The 18393-nt window shown below is 53.0% G+C and overlaps 1 protein-coding gene across 2 annotated transcripts in view; it reads right to left on the bottom strand.

The window, feature by feature from the left end:
* Positions 1–18393, bottom strand: part of LOC122371177 (obscurin-like) — a 51761-nt gene that overhangs the window by 15188 nt on the left and 18180 nt on the right. For both annotated transcript variants that reach the window (XM_043347317.1, XM_043347325.1), the window contains exons 11-21: positions 17164–17375; positions 14376–14804; positions 13880–14073; positions 12217–12375; positions 11748–11992; positions 11244–11399; positions 10818–10963; positions 10512–10620; positions 10033–10157; positions 9668–9788; positions 9225–9362 (exon numbers count right to left, since the gene is read on the bottom strand). In XM_043347317.1, the coding sequence (XP_043203252.1) occupies positions 9225–9362; positions 9668–9788; positions 10033–10157; positions 10512–10620; positions 10818–10963; positions 11244–11399; positions 11748–11992; positions 12217–12375; positions 13880–14073; positions 14376–14804; positions 17164–17375 (2034 nt within the window). The remainder of the gene's footprint in view (positions 1–9224; positions 9363–9667; positions 9789–10032; positions 10158–10511; positions 10621–10817; positions 10964–11243; positions 11400–11747; positions 11993–12216; positions 12376–13879; positions 14074–14375; positions 14805–17163; positions 17376–18393) is intronic.

Below are 18393 nucleotides of genomic sequence, written 5' to 3'. Positions count from 1 at the left end.
GATATGACAACTAGATCTCGCTGTACATCACATATATAAAAATCAAAACGTCCGTATGTATGTATGTATGTATGTACGTATGTATGTGACGCGTCAGTCACGCTTGGCGGGCTATTGCTCTGGAACGGTGCGGGCTACGGGGGTGAAATTTTCGACGTAAGTCGGACGCGTGCATCTGTTTGTCGTATCAACTTTTCGAGGGGGTGGGTTCGGCGGTTTGCACGTGGCGGGCGCATCTTTGCGGCATTTTGGGCCGCGGCCGGCGCCGAGCAGACGGCACGCGCCCTAGGCTCAGATTGTTCGCTGCGAAAATGAGGGAAAACAGAGTCGGAGGTCGTTGACCTTTGGCAATGAATACCGGAACAGAGCACCGCCGGCCAGGAGGAGACGCCAAATTTATTCTGGCCATAACTCGGCCGCTACTGGGCCGATTGCAATGAAACTTGGTTTATTACGCTGCGCTTAATGCTGTCCCTCTTTACGCTGCGCGTAATGCTGTCCCTCTAGTCACATATATAAAAATCAAAACGTCCGTATGTATGTATGTATGTATGTACGTATGTATGTGACGCGTCAGTCACGCTTGGCGGGCTATTGCTCTGGAACGGTGCGGGCTACGGGGGTGAAATTTTGGACTTAAGTCGGACGCGTGCATCTGTTTGTTGTATTAAATTTTGGGAGAGGTGCGCTCGGTGGTTTGCACGTGGCGGGCGCATCTTTGCGGGATTTTGGGCCGCGGCCGGCGCCGAGCAGACGGCACGCGCCTTAGGCTCAGTTTCTTCGCTGCAAAACTGGGTGAAATCAGAGCCGGAAGGTCACTGACCTTTGGCAATGAATACCGGAACAGAGCACCGCCGGCCAAGAGGAGACGCCAAATTTATTCTGGCAATAACTCGGCCGCTACTTGACCGATTTTAATGAAAATTGATTTATTACGCTGCGCGTAATGCTGTCCCTCTAGTCCCATATATAAAAATCAAAACGTCCGTATGTATGTATGTATGTATGTATGTATGTATGTGACGCGTCAGTCACGCTTGGCGAGCTATTGCTCTGGAATGGTGCGGGCTACGGGGATGAAATTTTGAACGTAAGTCGGACGCGTGCATCTGTTTGTTGTATTAAATTTTGGAAGAGGTGCGTGCAGCGGTGTGCACGTGGCGGGCGCATCTTTGCGGGATTTTGGGCCGCGGCCGGTTTCGAGCAGACGGCACGCGCCTTAGGCTCAGTTTCTTCGCTTTCAAAACTGACCGAAATCAGAGCCGGAAGGTCACTGACCTTTGGCAATGAATACCGGAACAGAGCACCGCCGGCCAGGAGGAGACGCCAAATTTATTCTGGCCATAACTCGGCCGCTACTGGGCCGATTTTAGAGGTAGTGTGCCAGCTTTCCTGGACCGTATGGAGTTAATGGCCCAGATAAGGAGAACCGGATTTTTAGAACTTATCCATACCTTCAAAGCTCATGGAAACGTCTTAAATTCTTCAAATTTTGAGTACCCCAGTGCGAAATTCGCCCCGACGGGTTGTCGGTCGTACCCCAACCACATTTCACACCACTATGAACAATAAATGCACACACTGAAATCGCTATTACCGATAGGCTCATCCAATCAAGTTTCGATAAACCCGTTCATCATCATCTCCTGCGGTTTCGAACACGCCTGTTAGGTGGTGCGGTACACTGGCGGATCCAGGGGGGGGCATTAGGGGCATATGCCCCCCCCGACAGGAGCCTGGGGAGGGCATTCAGTACAAGTATGCCCCCCCCGTTCAGACTTACACTTCTTACGCCTATAACGAGGAACTAAATAAAAATGGTTTAGAAAGCCTTCCTAGTAACTACTTTTGTGATCAGAGTCGTTTTAGTCAGCGGCGCGAGAACTTCTTCCAGACTGGGGGGGCTGAACCATAATAGAGATCAACCTAGGGTACCCCCAAATCTAGTTTTCTCACCGGTTTTAGGCCACTTATTTTTCAGACTTTGGTCTTTTCAACAACAACAACAAAAAAAAAACGAAAAATGCAAAAAGTGAGGCATTCCGTCTCAGCTGAGTGAAGAAACTACCGTTTTGGCAGCCTGGAGTAAAGGTTTTAATCTGTCAAATGAGTTGCCGAGCCAGTGAAAGAGGTGGATTTTTCACTTACATGCTTTCTTCCTATGTGACCCACAACCCCTAATTTGGGAAGGACAAGCTGCCCAACGGTTCCTGGCCTCATGAAAAGTTGTGTGGACCGCCCCCACGGCCGCAGAATTGTGGGGGCAAGCTTCCCCCACTGCCCCCTCCCCCGGTTCCCGCGCCTATGTATGAATCTATGAAATTGTGTTGGTAGATTTCCGATTTCGATTCCTCCAGCTGGAGGGGGGGGGGGGCTCAAATACATTACGAGCCCCCCCAGCTTTTCGGCTGGGGGGCTCAGCCCCCGCTAGCCCCCCCCCCTCCCGGTTCCCGCGCCACTGGTTTTAGTAACGTCAATTTAGTTGTCATTGCTTTATTTTGTCTAAAAATATGCTGCTTCTTAGTTCTAACCACAGGGGAGTCATGCCGCTTCAACCCTTCTGACCGTATTGTCTAACGATGGCACTCATATTGCGCAAATCATGCAGGAATCGGCCGCCGCCTATGCTTGGGAATGGGGATGGTTAGAATATGATTTACCTGTATGGCCGCAGCCAGTGCAGCGTAACCGGGGGGGGGGAGGGGCACAAGGGGCGCGTGCCGCCTCATTAGATGCATGGTGCCCTATGGGCCCGAGAGGCCCTGCAGTGCCAATTGGCCGCTCAGGGTCCAAGCGTGCCTTATTTCGACTGAGATAAGACCCGCAGGCCTCGTGAGGGCACCTCACAGAGTCACGGGCTCCTGAGTCACATCACACATCACATCACACATCACACATCTCCATAAGGGTCCCACTCCGGCTTCTAAGGGCCCTGTGCTGGCCTCTGAGTGACCTTGCTGACCTATTAAGCGTCAGCTCTAATTAGGGTCCTGGCCCATACCCGCATGGAACGCCTCCACAGTTCCACATCAGTGTCTCTGAGGGCCCATAACGGCGCCTGTGGGGGTCTTACACCGGCGCCTTTGAGGGCCCAACACCGCCAATCTGAGGGACTAACACCAATATTTCTTAAGGCCCTACATCGGCGGCGGCTCTGAGGGCCCCACACTGGCGCCTCTGAAGGTCTTTCACAGGCGCATCTGACGGCTACCTACCTGCACTCTGTGGGCCCCACACTGGTGAGTCTGAGGGCTCCCAGTGACGCCTGAGAGTACCACGCCGGTCTCCAGAATCCCGCAAGGCTCCTGAAACCCTCTGCTGGCCCTTGCTGGTCTCTTGAAGACCCCTTGCCCCCATGCATGTGTCTCTGAGTACTGAGGACTCCCACAACGATGCCTTTGAAAGTCTTCACCGGTGACTGTGAGGGCACCACACAGACGCGTCTGAGGGCCCTACACCGCCACCTCTGAGACACCAGTGTCTCCTGAGGCCCACATCGGCGACTCTCAGGGTCCCACACCGGCGCCTCTGGGGCCCCACACCAGTGCCTCTGGCAGCCAGCCACCGGTAACTCTGTAGGTCCTACACCGGTGACTCTGAGGGCCCCACCGGCGTCTGAGAGTACCATGCCGATCTCTAAGGATTCCACAGGGCTCCTGAAGACACTTGCCGGCCTGTGAAGGCCCATTGTTGGCATCATACGGCCTGTTACCGGCCTCTGAGGGCCCTTTGTCGGTCTCTGAGAGGTCCTACTGCGTTATTAAGCATTCGCATTTCGCACCAACAACTCCAAGGGCCCCACACACAGCCATCTGTGAATGGTGTGGGCTTAGCGCCACACCAGTGTCTGAGGCACCACAACGACGTCCATGTGAGGGCCTCACACCAGCACCTTAGAGGGCCCACACCGGCTCCTTTGTGGTTCCTGCACCAGTGCCTCTGAGGGCCCCACACCACTGCCTCTGGGGAACCCACACCGATACCTCTGATGGTCCCACGCTAGTACCTCTTAAGGTTCCACACCGGCGGCCCTGGGTCGGCTCTATACACCAGTCATTCTGAGGGGCTGAGGGCCCCAACGGCCCCACCAATTTTCGTCGATTTCTGGCGCTGCCCGTGTATTTGTCCCAAAAGCCTCCTCCTCCTCCTGGATCTGCCAGTGGGGGTCAGGTGTCCTACCATTTCTGTTTTTTTTTTTTAAGAAAAAAAACTCGTGTCAGGGCTATGACGAAAAATAAGTGGCCTAAATCCGATGAGAAAACAGGATTTGGGGGTACCCTAGGTTTGGCTCCGTGATCTGGTATGCCCCCCCCGCGCTGAACCCCTGGATCCGCCAGTGGTGCGGTAGACCGCGCCCAAAGCCAGGGCCCCGGTAACGTGAGGTAGCCGAGTCGGGGCAGCGTGCGCTGACCCAAGCCGGGGCCGCGCGTCCTCCCGGTGTCATGTGATAGCCCGGGGCTGCCCGCGGGGATGCGGTAGACCGCGCCCAAAGCCGCGGCCCCGGCTTGGGTCAGCGCACGCTGCCCCGACTCGGCTACCTCACGTTACCGGGGCCCTGGCTTTGGGCGCGGTGGTGGTGCGTCGGGCCGCGCGCTCTGACTTCGGCCAAGAAAAATGCGTCAGCTGATCATTGTCATTTCTGCCACTTTCATGTGGTGAGATGGGGTCAAACTTTAGAGACGGCTGTTTCATATCAATTATTTTACATAAAATACTATTTCCAACCATAAATTAATGTTCGACAGCCTAATTAAAGAAACAGTACCAATACAGGCTTACAGTTTAAATTCGACATTGTGTTGTCTACGATTAGACAGCTGATAACTCATTCCCGTACGTCGTAACTCTATAATGACCTTTGCTTATTGTCACATGTGCGCCGCATTCGCGATTGCTGCCGACGCCTGTTTGCAGGTCAGCCCACTACAGTTGTTATACATATCGAAAAACCGATAAACTTTTAGGCGAAAAAAGCACTATTTTAGGCCCATTTTTTAGTTTTTTGCGATATTAGGTGAAACCAGAAACTTCTTATCCTAGGAAAAATAAAATGGGAAATCATTCAAAGGTGGCACACTACCTTTAATCAAAATTGATTTATTTACGCTGCGCGTAATGCTGTCCCTCTAGTGTCAATATATAAAAAGTGGTTCAACTGGCCCCGCTCTCCCCTATGTATCGGTTGAGTTTTTGAAAACTTCTTAGACGATTTAAAGTCAAGAACAAATGATGCAGTGATATTTCATTATCACGACTTTTCTCGGGGTGAGGAGTTATTCTGCACACTGTAATCCGCACACATGACATTTGGCTGATTATGTTGTTGATAAGACATGCTGTATCACCGTTCCATTCTGGGCTGGGCTATGGACCTTGTCAGTACAACGGAACAGAACGACATAAAAGTAAGAATAATAGAGGCAATAAGACGTTGATTTCAATGCGTTCTATTTAAGACACCGTTGACTGGCGTTTTTAAATGGCGTGCAGTTTAACACATTTGACATATTTAGCGGAAGCAATAAATATAGACGAAAGAAGACGAGTTTTTAGAATAAACGCAACAGAGAAACACAGGAGATGATTCGTCACAAACGGCAGAACATACGATGGCGCGTTAGGAAGCCCTGAGTGCCCTACTCCGCTGTTTTGTGCCCTGCCCATCCGCGAATTGTGACAACCGACACAGTGAACTAATGAAGGCGATTAGGTATCAATGAACAATGAACGTGACATAGTGTCTGTCGACTCTAAAGAGCGCTAAAAGTGGTGACTTAGCTGTACTATAGTATTTGTTGCCATAACATCTGTTTACTACCTATATCTATTATTTGCAAGTAACGTCAAACTTTTATCTAATTTAATGATGAATACGTACCCTAATGACTACATTCCTAACTTTTTCATGGATCATATTCTTCTTAGACGCTCGTCCCCGCTGTGAGCTAATTAGTGGGAACTTGTTTTTCATGCATTCCTCTTCCGATCCTGGTCAATATACTAGTGCATTCTACCTTCCCTTCCCGCTAAACTGTTCACTCTGTCTGCCGTTATCATCGGCGGGATTCTAATGCCGGTAATCCTAAAATTGCATGAACGTGATGGTCATTTCCATGAACCCCATCTCTCGTGATCACATCCCTGTGTGATTCCAGTCCCTCGTGATCGTAGTCTCTATTGATTTCAGTAGCGCCGTGGTCCCTACTCCCGTGCTCCTAGCTTCCCGTGATCCCAGGATCTATTGATTCTAATGTTTTAGAATCACTCGCCGAGATCCCAACCTCACGTGATCCCAATCTTTCCGACCAGGAACTGAGTTGCAGCAAGCGTAATTGATTGTGACACTAATGCGGCGGCGGTCCTGCGGTTTGGCAGCGGTCCTCGGTACCCTAATTGAGGAAGCTGTCAGCAGCGGACTGGCAGCGGGCGGCGATTGAGCTCTGGTCCTCTAATGATGTCGGCGACGGGGCGCAGCAGTGTCTGATGACGGCTGTCAGTGACGTGTGGTGATGTCCATCAGTGACGTGTGGTGACTGCCATCACTGATGTAAACTCTCCTGACGTCAGTCGTTGCCGGTTCGGGTTGCATCCGCATTCTTATCTTGTGGAAGATGTGAGATCCCCAACGTGATGTGTAGATCGTGTGTTGTGGATTGTGGGCGCGAATTTCGCGTGTTTGTACGGGCAGTTTTTACTAAGTAATGACTACGTTAAAGCTGCTTGAAATTTGCTAATTTTTGTGAAACTACCTATCTAAGGTGCGCTGTAAGGTGCAGGCTAGTTTGTGGCGAATCAATATGAGCATGAACAATGCTGCTGCAATGGCTTCTACTCTATGGAAGCGGAGGACGACTGAAAGCTATGTTAGAGATTGGAAAATGGAAGTGAACGCTTAATTCCGTTTAGCACGCGCGTGCGTATGAGCTTGCTGCCGCACCTGAGAATTAAGCTCCATAGTTAAGCAGCATTAGCAAGTACAAACATTAACCGAGCGGCCAAAGCGAACGAGTTTTAGATCACACAAGCAGCCGAAAACAAATGCAATCTGCCTAGATCGAGACGTGCCCGTACCTTCTGCTTGTGTGTTCGTTTCCCCGATCAGGGTGCGCGTGAGTCGTTCAGGGTTGCTCGTGACGTTAAACGCTCTGCGGAAACTTTCGATGCTCGTTCAACGTTTTATCGCGACTGACAGACACGATTGAGCATGGGAGTTTATTCTTTGACTACAGTTGGTGTTAAGTGACTCAAGAATATTAGTGAAGGTACGCATCACGCGATAAAAAGTCAGTCTAACGCCTGACCAATTGACGTAACAGAGCCTCGATTGAGGCTGGCACGTGCACCGTGCCGCGCGGGAGCTGAACACAAGCAGAAGGCAGGGCGAGACGCTTACACTCATCGCGACGGCCATGACGTCACAAACGATGATGTCACAGACAGCCTGACGTCATTGCAGACACGTGACGTCCCGCCTGACGTTACCTCTGCGGAGCGGCATCGCGTCAAACAGCTTACACACACTCACACATCCCGCATATCTACTGCGCCTCGCGGGCGGCGTCCGGCGCGCAGTCTCTCAGTCTCTCAGAGTTCTCAGGCCCCCGGGGGGCTCTCCTGACCGCTGTCTCGTCACACGTCAGCCCCAAACCGGCTCTCCCAATCCCGCACGGAAGACGAGTCCAGCGCGCGGCCCTCGCGGGCTGCCGGCGCGACCGGCGCTGCCTTGCTTTCCCTGTTGGAGAGGCCGCGGCCGCGCAGGTGTCGCTCCAGCTCGCCCTGCCAGTCAGGGGTGACGGTCGGCACGGCGGACAGGTCGCGGTTACGGCTGTTGAGCAGCTCCTGGTGACGCTCGCGCCGCTCCTGGTACTCACGGTCGCGGCTGCTGACCGGTGACCGGGTGGCGCGCACGGATCGCGCCGGTGTGGCGGACCAGTCGCGGGTGCCGAGCAGGCGTGGAGGCCGGCGCAGGTACGGCGTCATGTCCTCTTCGTCGCTGTCGGCGGCGGCAGCCAGCAGCGAGGCAGTGCGCGCGTGGTGGGGCGCCTGTCGTCGACGCGTCAGAATGTCCAGGTCATCATCGTCGTCGTCGTCGAGGATGGAGGAGGCGCGCGCGTGTCTGCTGGAGCCCAGACCGCGGCTGTAGGAAGGCGGAGAGTCGAAGTCCTCGTCCAGTACGGAGGTCGCGCGGCTGTGGTGACTCGGGCGGGTGTAGAGCGTCGTCGCCGGCGCGTCCAGGTCGTCGTCGTCACTGCCGACGATCTCTGCCGCCGTGCGCGACGGTATGAAGTTGCGCGTGGGTCGCACGCTGCCGACAGTCGATCGCGTCGTTTCGCGATCATCGTCATCTTCCCACCGCCTCTCGCTAGCTCGCTCGCTCGCTCGCGGCTTCAGGAACCTCGCCATGTTGCGGGTCTCCAGACCGGCCGCCCGTTTGAAGCTCTTGCCGGCCTCCTCCATCTGTTTCCTCACCAGGAGTCGCTCTACGATGTTGGATCCTCGTTTCGTCTCCCACTCCTCTCCGTGTGCGACGCGCCGCGGGCGGCCTCCCGACGGCGGCACATACCCGTCCACATCATCCGTGAGCGGTCGGAGTCGCGCCGACGGCGGCTGGGCGTCGCGCGGGCGCGGCGGACGCGGCTCAGACGACTGGGGCACCACGGCCGGCGGGTGATACTCGGCAGGGAACGGCGGCACGAGCCTCTGCGACGCCAGGCGGGCCGTGTGCGCGTCCGGGTCGAACCGGTCGTAGCGCCACGACTCGTCGTCGTGCGACGTGCCGTTACTGCGGTGATCGCCGGGGGGTCAGAGCGGTGACGGAGACGGACGGAGGGGTCGGCTAGGGTGGCAGGGCCGCGGCGCGAGCGGCAGGGGCTACAGCTGTGAGAGGTCTACGGGTGCTCATGAGACAAAACAGCTTAACAACACAGGGGACAATGCAGCTTATATGATCATGGATAATGTTGCACAGAAACCGCATGACAGATCGCTTATAGTGTTTGTGTCTGTGAACGATCACATCATTGATTTCAAAGTCACTTAGGAATTTCTTGGTCCCGGAAGTCTGATTTGCAGAAAACTGAACGTACTGATTGCTAGATAAATGCTTTCTATACGACGAATAGCGCAAGCAACTACAAACTGCCAAAGCTACCAAACCCCACCACCCATCATTCCGCCCACTACCACCATTGGCGATAGCTCGCTCAGAATCCCGTCCAACTCACGTGGGCGGGTGCCCTTTGCCGTTGGTATGCTTCTCCATGTCGAAGCCGCGCGGGAAGAGAGGTGAGCTGTCCGCCCTGAAGGTGTCTCCGTCGGGCAGAGTCGGGTTCTCCGGTGGTGGGGACGGTACCAGACCAACCCTGGGGAGGGGGGGGGGGGAGACAGATGCAGTTGAATCGAGTGAGAAAGAGGTTGATTAAATGTGTGGTAAAATGGAGCACACGTCACACTCACAAATGTTTTATGCAATATAGCACCCATATACTCTGACGTCGAGGCTTTACCTCAGGAATCTTCTAACAGCAACTCAAGCTCATGGGTCTTTGGTGCTCCTGTCTGTTGATTCTATGCTTCTGTGTTCCTTAATTCCACACCCTCATGGACTGGTGAGAACCCATAGCGATCTGTCCTCAGGTATCGACCCCTCCGCGTTCCCTAAGCAGACCTGTGCGCCACGGTGTGCGGGGACGGCTCGCTGGCTCCGTGCTTGTTCTCGACAATCACTCGGAACTTGTAATCACACTGCGGCTCCAGGCGCTTGATCTCCACCGAGCAGCCACGAACACCTGTGGGTGGGAATGGTGTGAGGGTTGCAGGTCGTCATTGGTTGTTATTGGTGTAGTTTGAATATTGGTTGGGTAGTAGGTAAAGGCTGCCGTGAACCTGTGCCTCATTGACAAGGTGGTATGTAATATAAAAACCGAAACTATTGATTCTTAGCAAGCTCTGCTGAATGACGAGGATCATGCATGAACTGAGCTTGACTGGGTTTCGTTAGTTGTGACAACAGGCTGAACTCTGAGCACATACCAGTGTGGACGACGGCGAAGCCTCCCTCTGGCATTTTGGCCATCTCGACGGTGTAGGTGGGTGGGATGTGCTGGCCGGCGGCCGGCGACGGTTTCCATGACAACGTCAGCTGACGGTCCGACATCCTGTCAACGGCAACCGACAATGAACAACCGTGCACGACCAAACCTAATATACTGCCTTGGACCAAACTCGGTGAAGCTATGTTCGACATGCACAACCCTTGAGGCCATAGGCGGCGGAACGGGGAGGGCACCGGGGCACCGTGCCCCCTTTGATTTTGGCATTTTAACATTAGCCCTATGGGCGTTGCATGGAAAGACCAAAAGTCGGCAGTGTCCCCCCCCCCCCCACCTTAATTGAGGGTGTTCCGCCGCTACTGCTTGAGGCCGCTCTCAAGTTTATCAGGTGGAGTACGAAGCATCGATTCTTGAGATTTGAGAAAGGGGAGCGTTTAGATCGATCGATGAAGTTCTCACCTGGAGACGATGGGCGGGTCGGCCAGCGGCATGGGGATGCCCGACTTGAGCTGCCTCTCCAGCGTCTGGTACTGGTCCTTCAGCGGCTTGGTGGGCGTGTTCTCAAACGCTGAACACAAACGGGCATGACGTCAGGACCACATTTGAGCAAAACTAACTAAATGAAGTTAAAATATTCACTAAACGTTTCAGCCGATTTGTCATACTTCACACAGCCAGACGAGACGACTGGCAGTCCCATAAGACCGCATGCAGTGAGCATGTCCCTTCGAACCTCCCCCTCCTGTCCCACATTGTTTTACGTACAGTCGTAGGTGAGGTCGGCCTCGCAGGCAGCCTCGCCCTCGCTGTTGCGGATCCTCAGACGATACCGGCCGGCGTCCGTCTCATCCACGGTCCGCAGCGTGAGACGCACCAGGCCGGAGCCGTCGTTCTCGACCACAATACGGTCACTGAGGGGTGGGGCAGGTCAGGTCAGAGCATCGCACCAGGCCGGGGCCGTTGTTGTCAACAACGATACGGTCAGTGACGGGCTAGCCAGGTCAGGTCAGGTCACCGCCCCGGCTAGTGTTTCTACGTGAGGTCAGGATAGGTCACTTTTAAAACACTGTCAGGGGCCTAGCAATGTCTTTGCTCAGTCATTACATCCGCTCTGTCCTTGCCACTATCATTTCATTTATCTGATCTTTACCTGTAACACATTTATTTCGACTGCCCCTCACCGAGACCCACCTGGGGTAGATGCGCACGTCGTTCCTGTACCACTCGCACTCCGGCTCCGGGTTTCCGGCCACACAGCCCGTGAAGCGTGCCTGCATGCCGGGAAACACCTCGCAGTCGCCGATGGACTTCAGGAAGAGCGGCGCCTCCAGTTTCGGCTTCCGGTCCCTAGATGGCAGAGCAATCGCCGGGTTAGACGGGCGGGAGATGCGGTAGATAAAACGGCCGGTTAATTTACGTCTGCCTGCCAAGGAAATCATTCGACCTGTCGGGATGTTTGTTTGTTTTCGTCGTGTTTGTTGAATTCATCAAACGATCCGGAAATGGTAGTGAAATGGTGTCTGATGGGAGATTTACCACCAATGCGACCGCGTTCGTGCATGTTTACGATCTTTACCCGCTCCCTGGACCGAACCCGCCCGCGATTTCATCCTTGATCCCTCCGCAATTCACAACATTCCGTTTTCCTATCGCTGGCTCCCTTGCCTTCCTTCCGGTTGTCCTCATCTCACTCACAGTTTGTCGACCACCCGGAGGTCGGCGCTGGAGGAGACGGTACCCTCGCTGTTGGTGGCGCGGCAGGTGTAGGTGCCAGCGTCTCCCTCGGCGCACTCGCGCACAGAGAGCGTGCAAGCGTCCTCCTCGCGGCGAATCTTGTGCTTTTTGGAAGACTTGAGCGGCTGGTCGTTGAAGAGCCACTGCACCTCTGGTTTGGGGAGAGCGGTGACGCGGCAGGCGAACTTGGCGTCCAGGCCGGGGATCTGCAGGGTTTGAGGTGCAGTTGTTCATATTGCGCACGCTTATACATAATTTAAAGACATATATTTACAAAAGTCTGTGCTAAATAATTAGAAAGGGAGAGATGACTGCCAGCCATTTCAACCCTACTGATGGCCCACCCTCAGCCAGCCCTGATCTGTCCTATATTTACCCAAACTGATCAAAGCTATCCCTCCTGACCCGATCTGACCGGTCCCCTCCTGACCTGCTGCACGTCCATGAGCTTCTCGGCGAACTGCGGAACCGTGTAAATCTTGTTGATCTTGACCTTGACGGCCGAGCTCTTCTCACCAAGCTTGTTCTTGATGGTGATCTCGTACTTTCCAGCGTCGGACGTCTCCGCTGGTTTGATCGACAGCGTGGCCTGCCAACAGTATCACCTCGTTACGAAAAGGATGTCTTCGGGAAGCCAGGTAGTTGACGTAGCGTACGAACGTCCCAGGTGATCATGGTTTGTGTGTTTTGATGCTTCCGATGATTTCTGAGTATGAGCGGCCGGTGGCCGTGGTCGCGATTCTGCCACGCTTATATCTCAGCAACCGCTTGACCGATTTACACGCGGTAATTTTTGTAGGGTAGCTTCATTCCTTCTACCAAGTATTGGACTATTCCCGATGCATGTGGGTGACCCCTTATGCACGTGCCACGTGCAAAACGAAGAGGTGTCACTTTTGTAATTGTTGCAATATCTCGGTAACTACTTGGCCGATTGCGCTGAAAGTTGGCATGTAGGTAGACACCCACTAGGCAATGCATATCCATGTGCCAGAGTTGGGGTGCTGCTGCACGTGCGCACGTGCAGGGGTCGATTCCAGATCTCGAGAACGGCTGGACCGATGGCGCTCAAATTTGGCACATGGTTAGGGACCGGTTAGTAGGGTGCCGTGCACAAGTCAGTTGGGACCCATTTTGCACGTGCGCGCGTGCAGGGTGCCGCTTCCAGATCTCGAGAACGGCTGGGCCGATTGTGCTCAAACTTGGCACATCGCTAGAGACCGGTTAGTAGGGTGCCGTGCACAACTCAGTTGGAGGTACCCCCTCGCAATTTTGCACGTGCAAGGCCCACACTCTCGCTCGCTCCGTTAGTCGCCCCAAAAGGCGTTATACTGGTAAGATATCCTGTCGGTCGAAATATTATGAAGGAAGATTTTACTGGTGTCAAAAACTTCGGAGCATTTCTCAAGACATTTCCTGAAGCTGGTTCTAGCGTACACACGTATTCATCATTTTGTTTTGCTGCTAAAGTTAAGAACTAGCTTAGAGATTTACGATTATTTTTGTAGGGCAACACCGAAGAGCCTTATGTGCTCCTTTCTTAATTATATTTTTTAAAAAATTACATCTTGTAACGTCATTTGCTACCGATTGACGATCGAGAGCCAAATTTTATGGGGTGCCCAGTGCCAACCTGCCACATTTTAACGTTTTTCTTTTGTATATATTGGCTTCACCTAGCGATAAACTTGTGTCTCTGGATAGTTTCCGCACCCTATTAACTGCTCCAACACAAGCACCACACCCAGCCTTCTCTTGGCATCACTTTGCAGGATTAAGTGCCCACTTCCCTGGCGTTGACATTGCGGAGAGGCTGGTATAAATTTATCAGCGCGATGGCTGTTCCTTCCTTCACCCTCTTGGTGCACTTTACTTTCATAAATTCTGCTTGATTTCACAAAGCAGATGCTTTCGGCCAACACCCCTGAATTTACCAGTAAGAGAGGAAGGACAGCCAGAGAGGACAAACAGAACATAAGAGTACAGACGGCTAGCAAGGAGGACACACAGAGAAGGCAGAGTAGCGATACCGCTCGTTTCACCAGTGCCACCACTCGCTCCACCACCTCTTCCAGCATCGTCTCCATCCTCACCTTGTCGCTGTCGTAGCCTAAGGTGACGCGCGGTCCGGCCTCAATGGGCACGCCGTTCTTAGTCCAGGTGATCTCCGGGATGGGCACGCCCGTGATGTGGGTATCCAGCTCGATGGCACCCCCCTCGTCCACCTTGGCTCCGAGCAGAGGTGTGGTGAAGTCGGGAGCCCACTCCTTGCCGGCCGTGCTGGTGTCTGGAGGGGGGAGGGAAGGTGAGGGGTGATGTAAGAGATGGTGTTGGATGGTGTTGTCAGGTGTGGTGCTATCCATTATTCGGTTGAATCCCGCTAGAATCACCATAAGAGCAATATGAGAAACATTTTTCATAAAGCCCCAATGTCATGCTCAAAGATTGAACAAGTGGTTGAGCTCACGAGGTAAAAGCATTGTACGTTCCGCATGGCTTGAATAAGCACCTGTTTCGCGCGCGGGACCCGTAAGTCATTCAGACCTCGACCCTTCTCTATTTCTCCCCTTCCCTCTCCCCCGCCCGTACCTAGTAGCTGGAAGGCGGCCTCTGTGGCGGCCTGGCCGGCAGAGTTGACGGCCGTGGCCGCGTACGTCCCCACGTCCTCCTCCCGACTCTCTGCGATCTCCAGTCCGAACGTGCCGTCATCGTGATGGTACTGGCGGACACGCTCTCCATCCGGGTGCAGCGTCACGCCGTTCCTCGACCAGGCCACGGTCGGCTTGGGTACGCCGCTGATACGACCCTCCAGCCGACCCGGACAGCCGGCTACCGCCTGGACGGGTGCAAGCGCTTCCTCCACCGATGGCGGCTGGACGGAGGGAGGGTCTGAGGCGGGAGGCTCCTCAGGGACGGGAGGTTCCTCAGCGACCACAGGCTCGGCGGCCGGCTCTGGGACCTCCTCCTTTGGTGGTGGTGAAACTGGCTCCTCGGTGGCAGGAGTCTCCTCTGCTGCGGCTGGAAGGGGAACACATCGGTCAAGTTTTCTTTCAATAATTTGAGGATACACACTTTGCAAGTTTGTACCTACATCCTTTCTATGTAGCTAGTTGCTGGTCTAAGAAGACGTTTTTACGACTAACAGTTGCATGATGAATTAAAACTAGATTACAAGACACCTTGAATATAAAAATGAATGGCTTCACAGTTGTTTCTAGTTTATCACCCTGACGTTATTGTTTATGATTTAATTATTTACCACTTAACTTTCATTATTTTTCTTGATCCCACAAAGCAGGTGATTCCGGCCCAACAGATGGGCCACTAAACTAGCAGAGGAATGCGAGAGATGGACGGCTACGACGAATATGTCCGGGGCCGTATGCCTAGTGGATCAGGTAACACGACCGATTTGACCTTACATTGGGTTGCGACTCTAAAAGGTTATTCGCTGGCATCACCTGTGAGGTAGGTTTGATAAGAGGCGTTTAATTGGCCTCATCGGATAGGATATTATTTCCAAACGGCATACAAAACAGGAAGTGAAGCGTAAACGTTATGGATCAGTGAAAAAGACAATTTACACAGCATTGAGTTTAGTTGGTACTGGCAGTGAATATGACGGATAAAAGGCTGAATAAGGTACCTCACTCTTATAAAATTTCATTGACAATCGTTTTAATTTCGTTTTGAACACAATCCGCCGCGGGTTCGGTTTCCCTGAGCTCGGTCGTCTCTGCCGGGTGGCGGGCAGTGCCAGCTGGCAGTGTCACGGATCTCCCCGGCCCGCTGGCACCGGTCCACGGGGTCACTGACACCCGTGACACGCCGTGACACCGGGCCGGCCACCGGCGGATGGCGGAGCGGGGCACGCGGCAGAGAGCGAGGGCCGGAAGGCGGGACCGTCCTCCGTCGTTCTTCGCCTTTCCGTCTTCCATCCATTTTCCGTCTTCATAAATTTCATTTGTCTCACGCCTCACGGTCGTGAGGAAATATTGTACCATTCAGTTATGCCACCATGCAGCAACATTCGTTGCTGCCGATATTTAGAAAAGATTAGCACCATACATGGTCTGTTTTCAGTACAAACGAATTAGTTGTGTATAAACCAGCATTGCCAGGCGCCCAAAAGCATCGTCCCAAGGCTGGCAACTACTTTGGCGACCGCCAGGGGCAAGTAATGGCCGCCAGAACCAACAAACACTTGAGATGGGGTCACTAGGGACTCTGGGGTATGGGTGACCGGACGTATTTAGTTACCAGCCAACCTGTCAATGATTTAAACGCTGGCTTTCAACAGTTGACCGTAGTTTGTTGACGTTTTACTTAGATTTCAATCCGCAGAGAACTCTATCGTACTCAGTGCTAATTACCTTCGACAGTAGTATGCAATGCGCAAATTTTATGATTGACCAGATAAACGTTGGTATACTTTTGCGACTACTGATATATGAATCAGGTAAATTGCCTGATTAAAAATTGGAGATGAAATGTGAAGACATTTGAATAACACCTTTTTAGGGATCGGAAGTTAAAAAAATATACGCCTACGCAAACCATAACCTATAAAATGTGCGGCAATCGTAAAAGGAAAAAAGTCGTAAAAAAACGACTAAAGTCGTATAAGGAGCGTTAAAAAGGAATAGCAGTGGAAGTGGGATGAAAGAATGGGCAAAATTATGAGTTGGTTAACTAGATTTGTTGTTAAGCGTAAGAAGAAAGAAGACAAAGTTCATATAAAATAAAATTTTGACGTAACCTGCCAAATCTGCAGTGCTTGTCTAAACTCGCAGTTATAGCTTTTTTCAATACAGGTTGCAATGCAATAATAAAATAATAGTAGTAACCACTAACCATATAGCCTTGCATTTCACAGGCGGATAAAAAACCGGTCTTGGACGCTGCGGGGGCATACCCCAAAAACGCTTCTCCAAATAAAAAAAAAACACTTAACGGATTTCTATTATTTACGCACTGCTGTGAAGCTAAAAAATAAACCTTTCCTTATCAAAGTTGTTAAGTTTTTGTTTGATTGTCGAAAAACCGCAAATTTTTGTCGATTTCGGGCGCTGCGGGGAGGGGCATTAGCCCCCAATGGATCCGCCAGTGTTGCACTTATACTAAAGATACATGTTCTCCAGCCCTTAATAACAGACAGACAGGTCGGGGTGTTGTGTTAGCAGCATGAGCAAGCAAGCAAACAAACAACAGCACAACAATGACAAAATCATATTGTGCAATCTTCAAGCAAGGAAAAATAAATGCATAGGTATGGGTAAATACATGTATGCCGACTATTCGATTTGATATGCCATCGGATTTATCATGCCACGCCCGCGTTTCAAGCCCTTCACAAGAAAACATCTCTGGTACTTACGTTCTGCCGCGGGTTGCGCCGTTTCGGCAATCGCTGGCTCTTCGCTGGCTACTGTTGGCTCGTTGGTGACCTCCGTCTCAGGGGCCGCCTCAGGTGCCGACTCAGCAACCGCCTCAGGAGCCACCTCAGTCGCGTCCATCGTCACCTCCGCCTCCGGCGAGGTCATGACCCTGACCGGCGCTGACCGGGGCACGGGTCGCGCGTCGTTCCGCCTGCGGGCAGGCCGTGACCGTTCTCTGTCTCACCGGGTACCGCCCACCGCCGCCGTGCGCCGAGCCCCACCGACCACGGAGCGCGCTGCAGACACCCACCGCCCTCTCCGCCGGCCGAGTCGCCGCCGACGGTCACCCGGAACCGCCGCAGCCGCCGGCCAATCGCCGACGCCGACGCAGCCGTCAGCTGTTGCGTCGGCGGTGACGCTGTGCCAGCGGCTCGGCGCCGCGGCGCGCGACACGAGCCAGCGGACCGGCGAGGAATGCGGGGCCGCGCGCTGGGAGAAGCGAGAATGTGGTTCCGAGGCTCCGTGACTCGGTGCTGGCCACGGACGCTGACTGGATGGCTCTGAGCCGTGAGGGAATCGTTCATCAGTAGTGATCGATGGTTGTCTGAGCCTGACGGGGACGAAAATACGGAAACTGGAGAGGTGTGGCCAATGTAGATGTCAGATGGACTTGGGTTAGGGTAGGACCGATGAATGCGGTGTGTTGCATTTGTTGTAGGAAGCTGCTGCTTCTCATTTGTCATTTGTCAAGTTACACGTCTTCTTTTCGTCGTCATACTTGTATACACAGCTGGTTTTATGTGCCAGCCTTCTAAAAAAAAGAGCTGTGGAATTAATACAACCATTGAAAGATCCATGCTGTCTCGTCTTTCCCTGTAGCCATGGTGGAACGATATTCCTCTCGATAGATGGCGCTAAGAGTTAACGCCTAAAGTTATGCTGTGCCGCAATGCGCTGGCAGCCGTGCGGTGCGCCGCGGCGCACTAAATGGAAGATGAAGGTGCTGAGACTCGGGCGTTTTAACAATGGGAACTGGTTATGTGCATAACAATGACATGATTTTAAATGTTAATCAAATCCGATTGCGCTTATTATGTCTGTAATAAGCTAAGAGGTTATTGAAGCCTATTGAACTGCCTGGGGCATTGTGCAGTCATTCAATGCACAGCCCTGAGTCTGTCTATTCCACCCATCATCCTCGCTCAGTTCCCAGAGCCGGACCGCTCTCG

Source organism: Amphibalanus amphitrite, unplaced genomic scaffold, assembly GCF_019059575.1.
Source record: "Amphibalanus amphitrite isolate SeventyFive unplaced genomic scaffold, NRLGWU_Aamphi_draft 000035F_arrow, whole genome shotgun sequence".
Classification (NCBI taxonomy): domain Eukaryota; kingdom Metazoa; phylum Arthropoda; class Thecostraca; order Balanomorpha; family Balanidae; genus Amphibalanus; species Amphibalanus amphitrite.
Note: the sequence above shows the minus strand (reverse complement) of the source record. Positions and strands in the feature narration are given on the sequence as shown.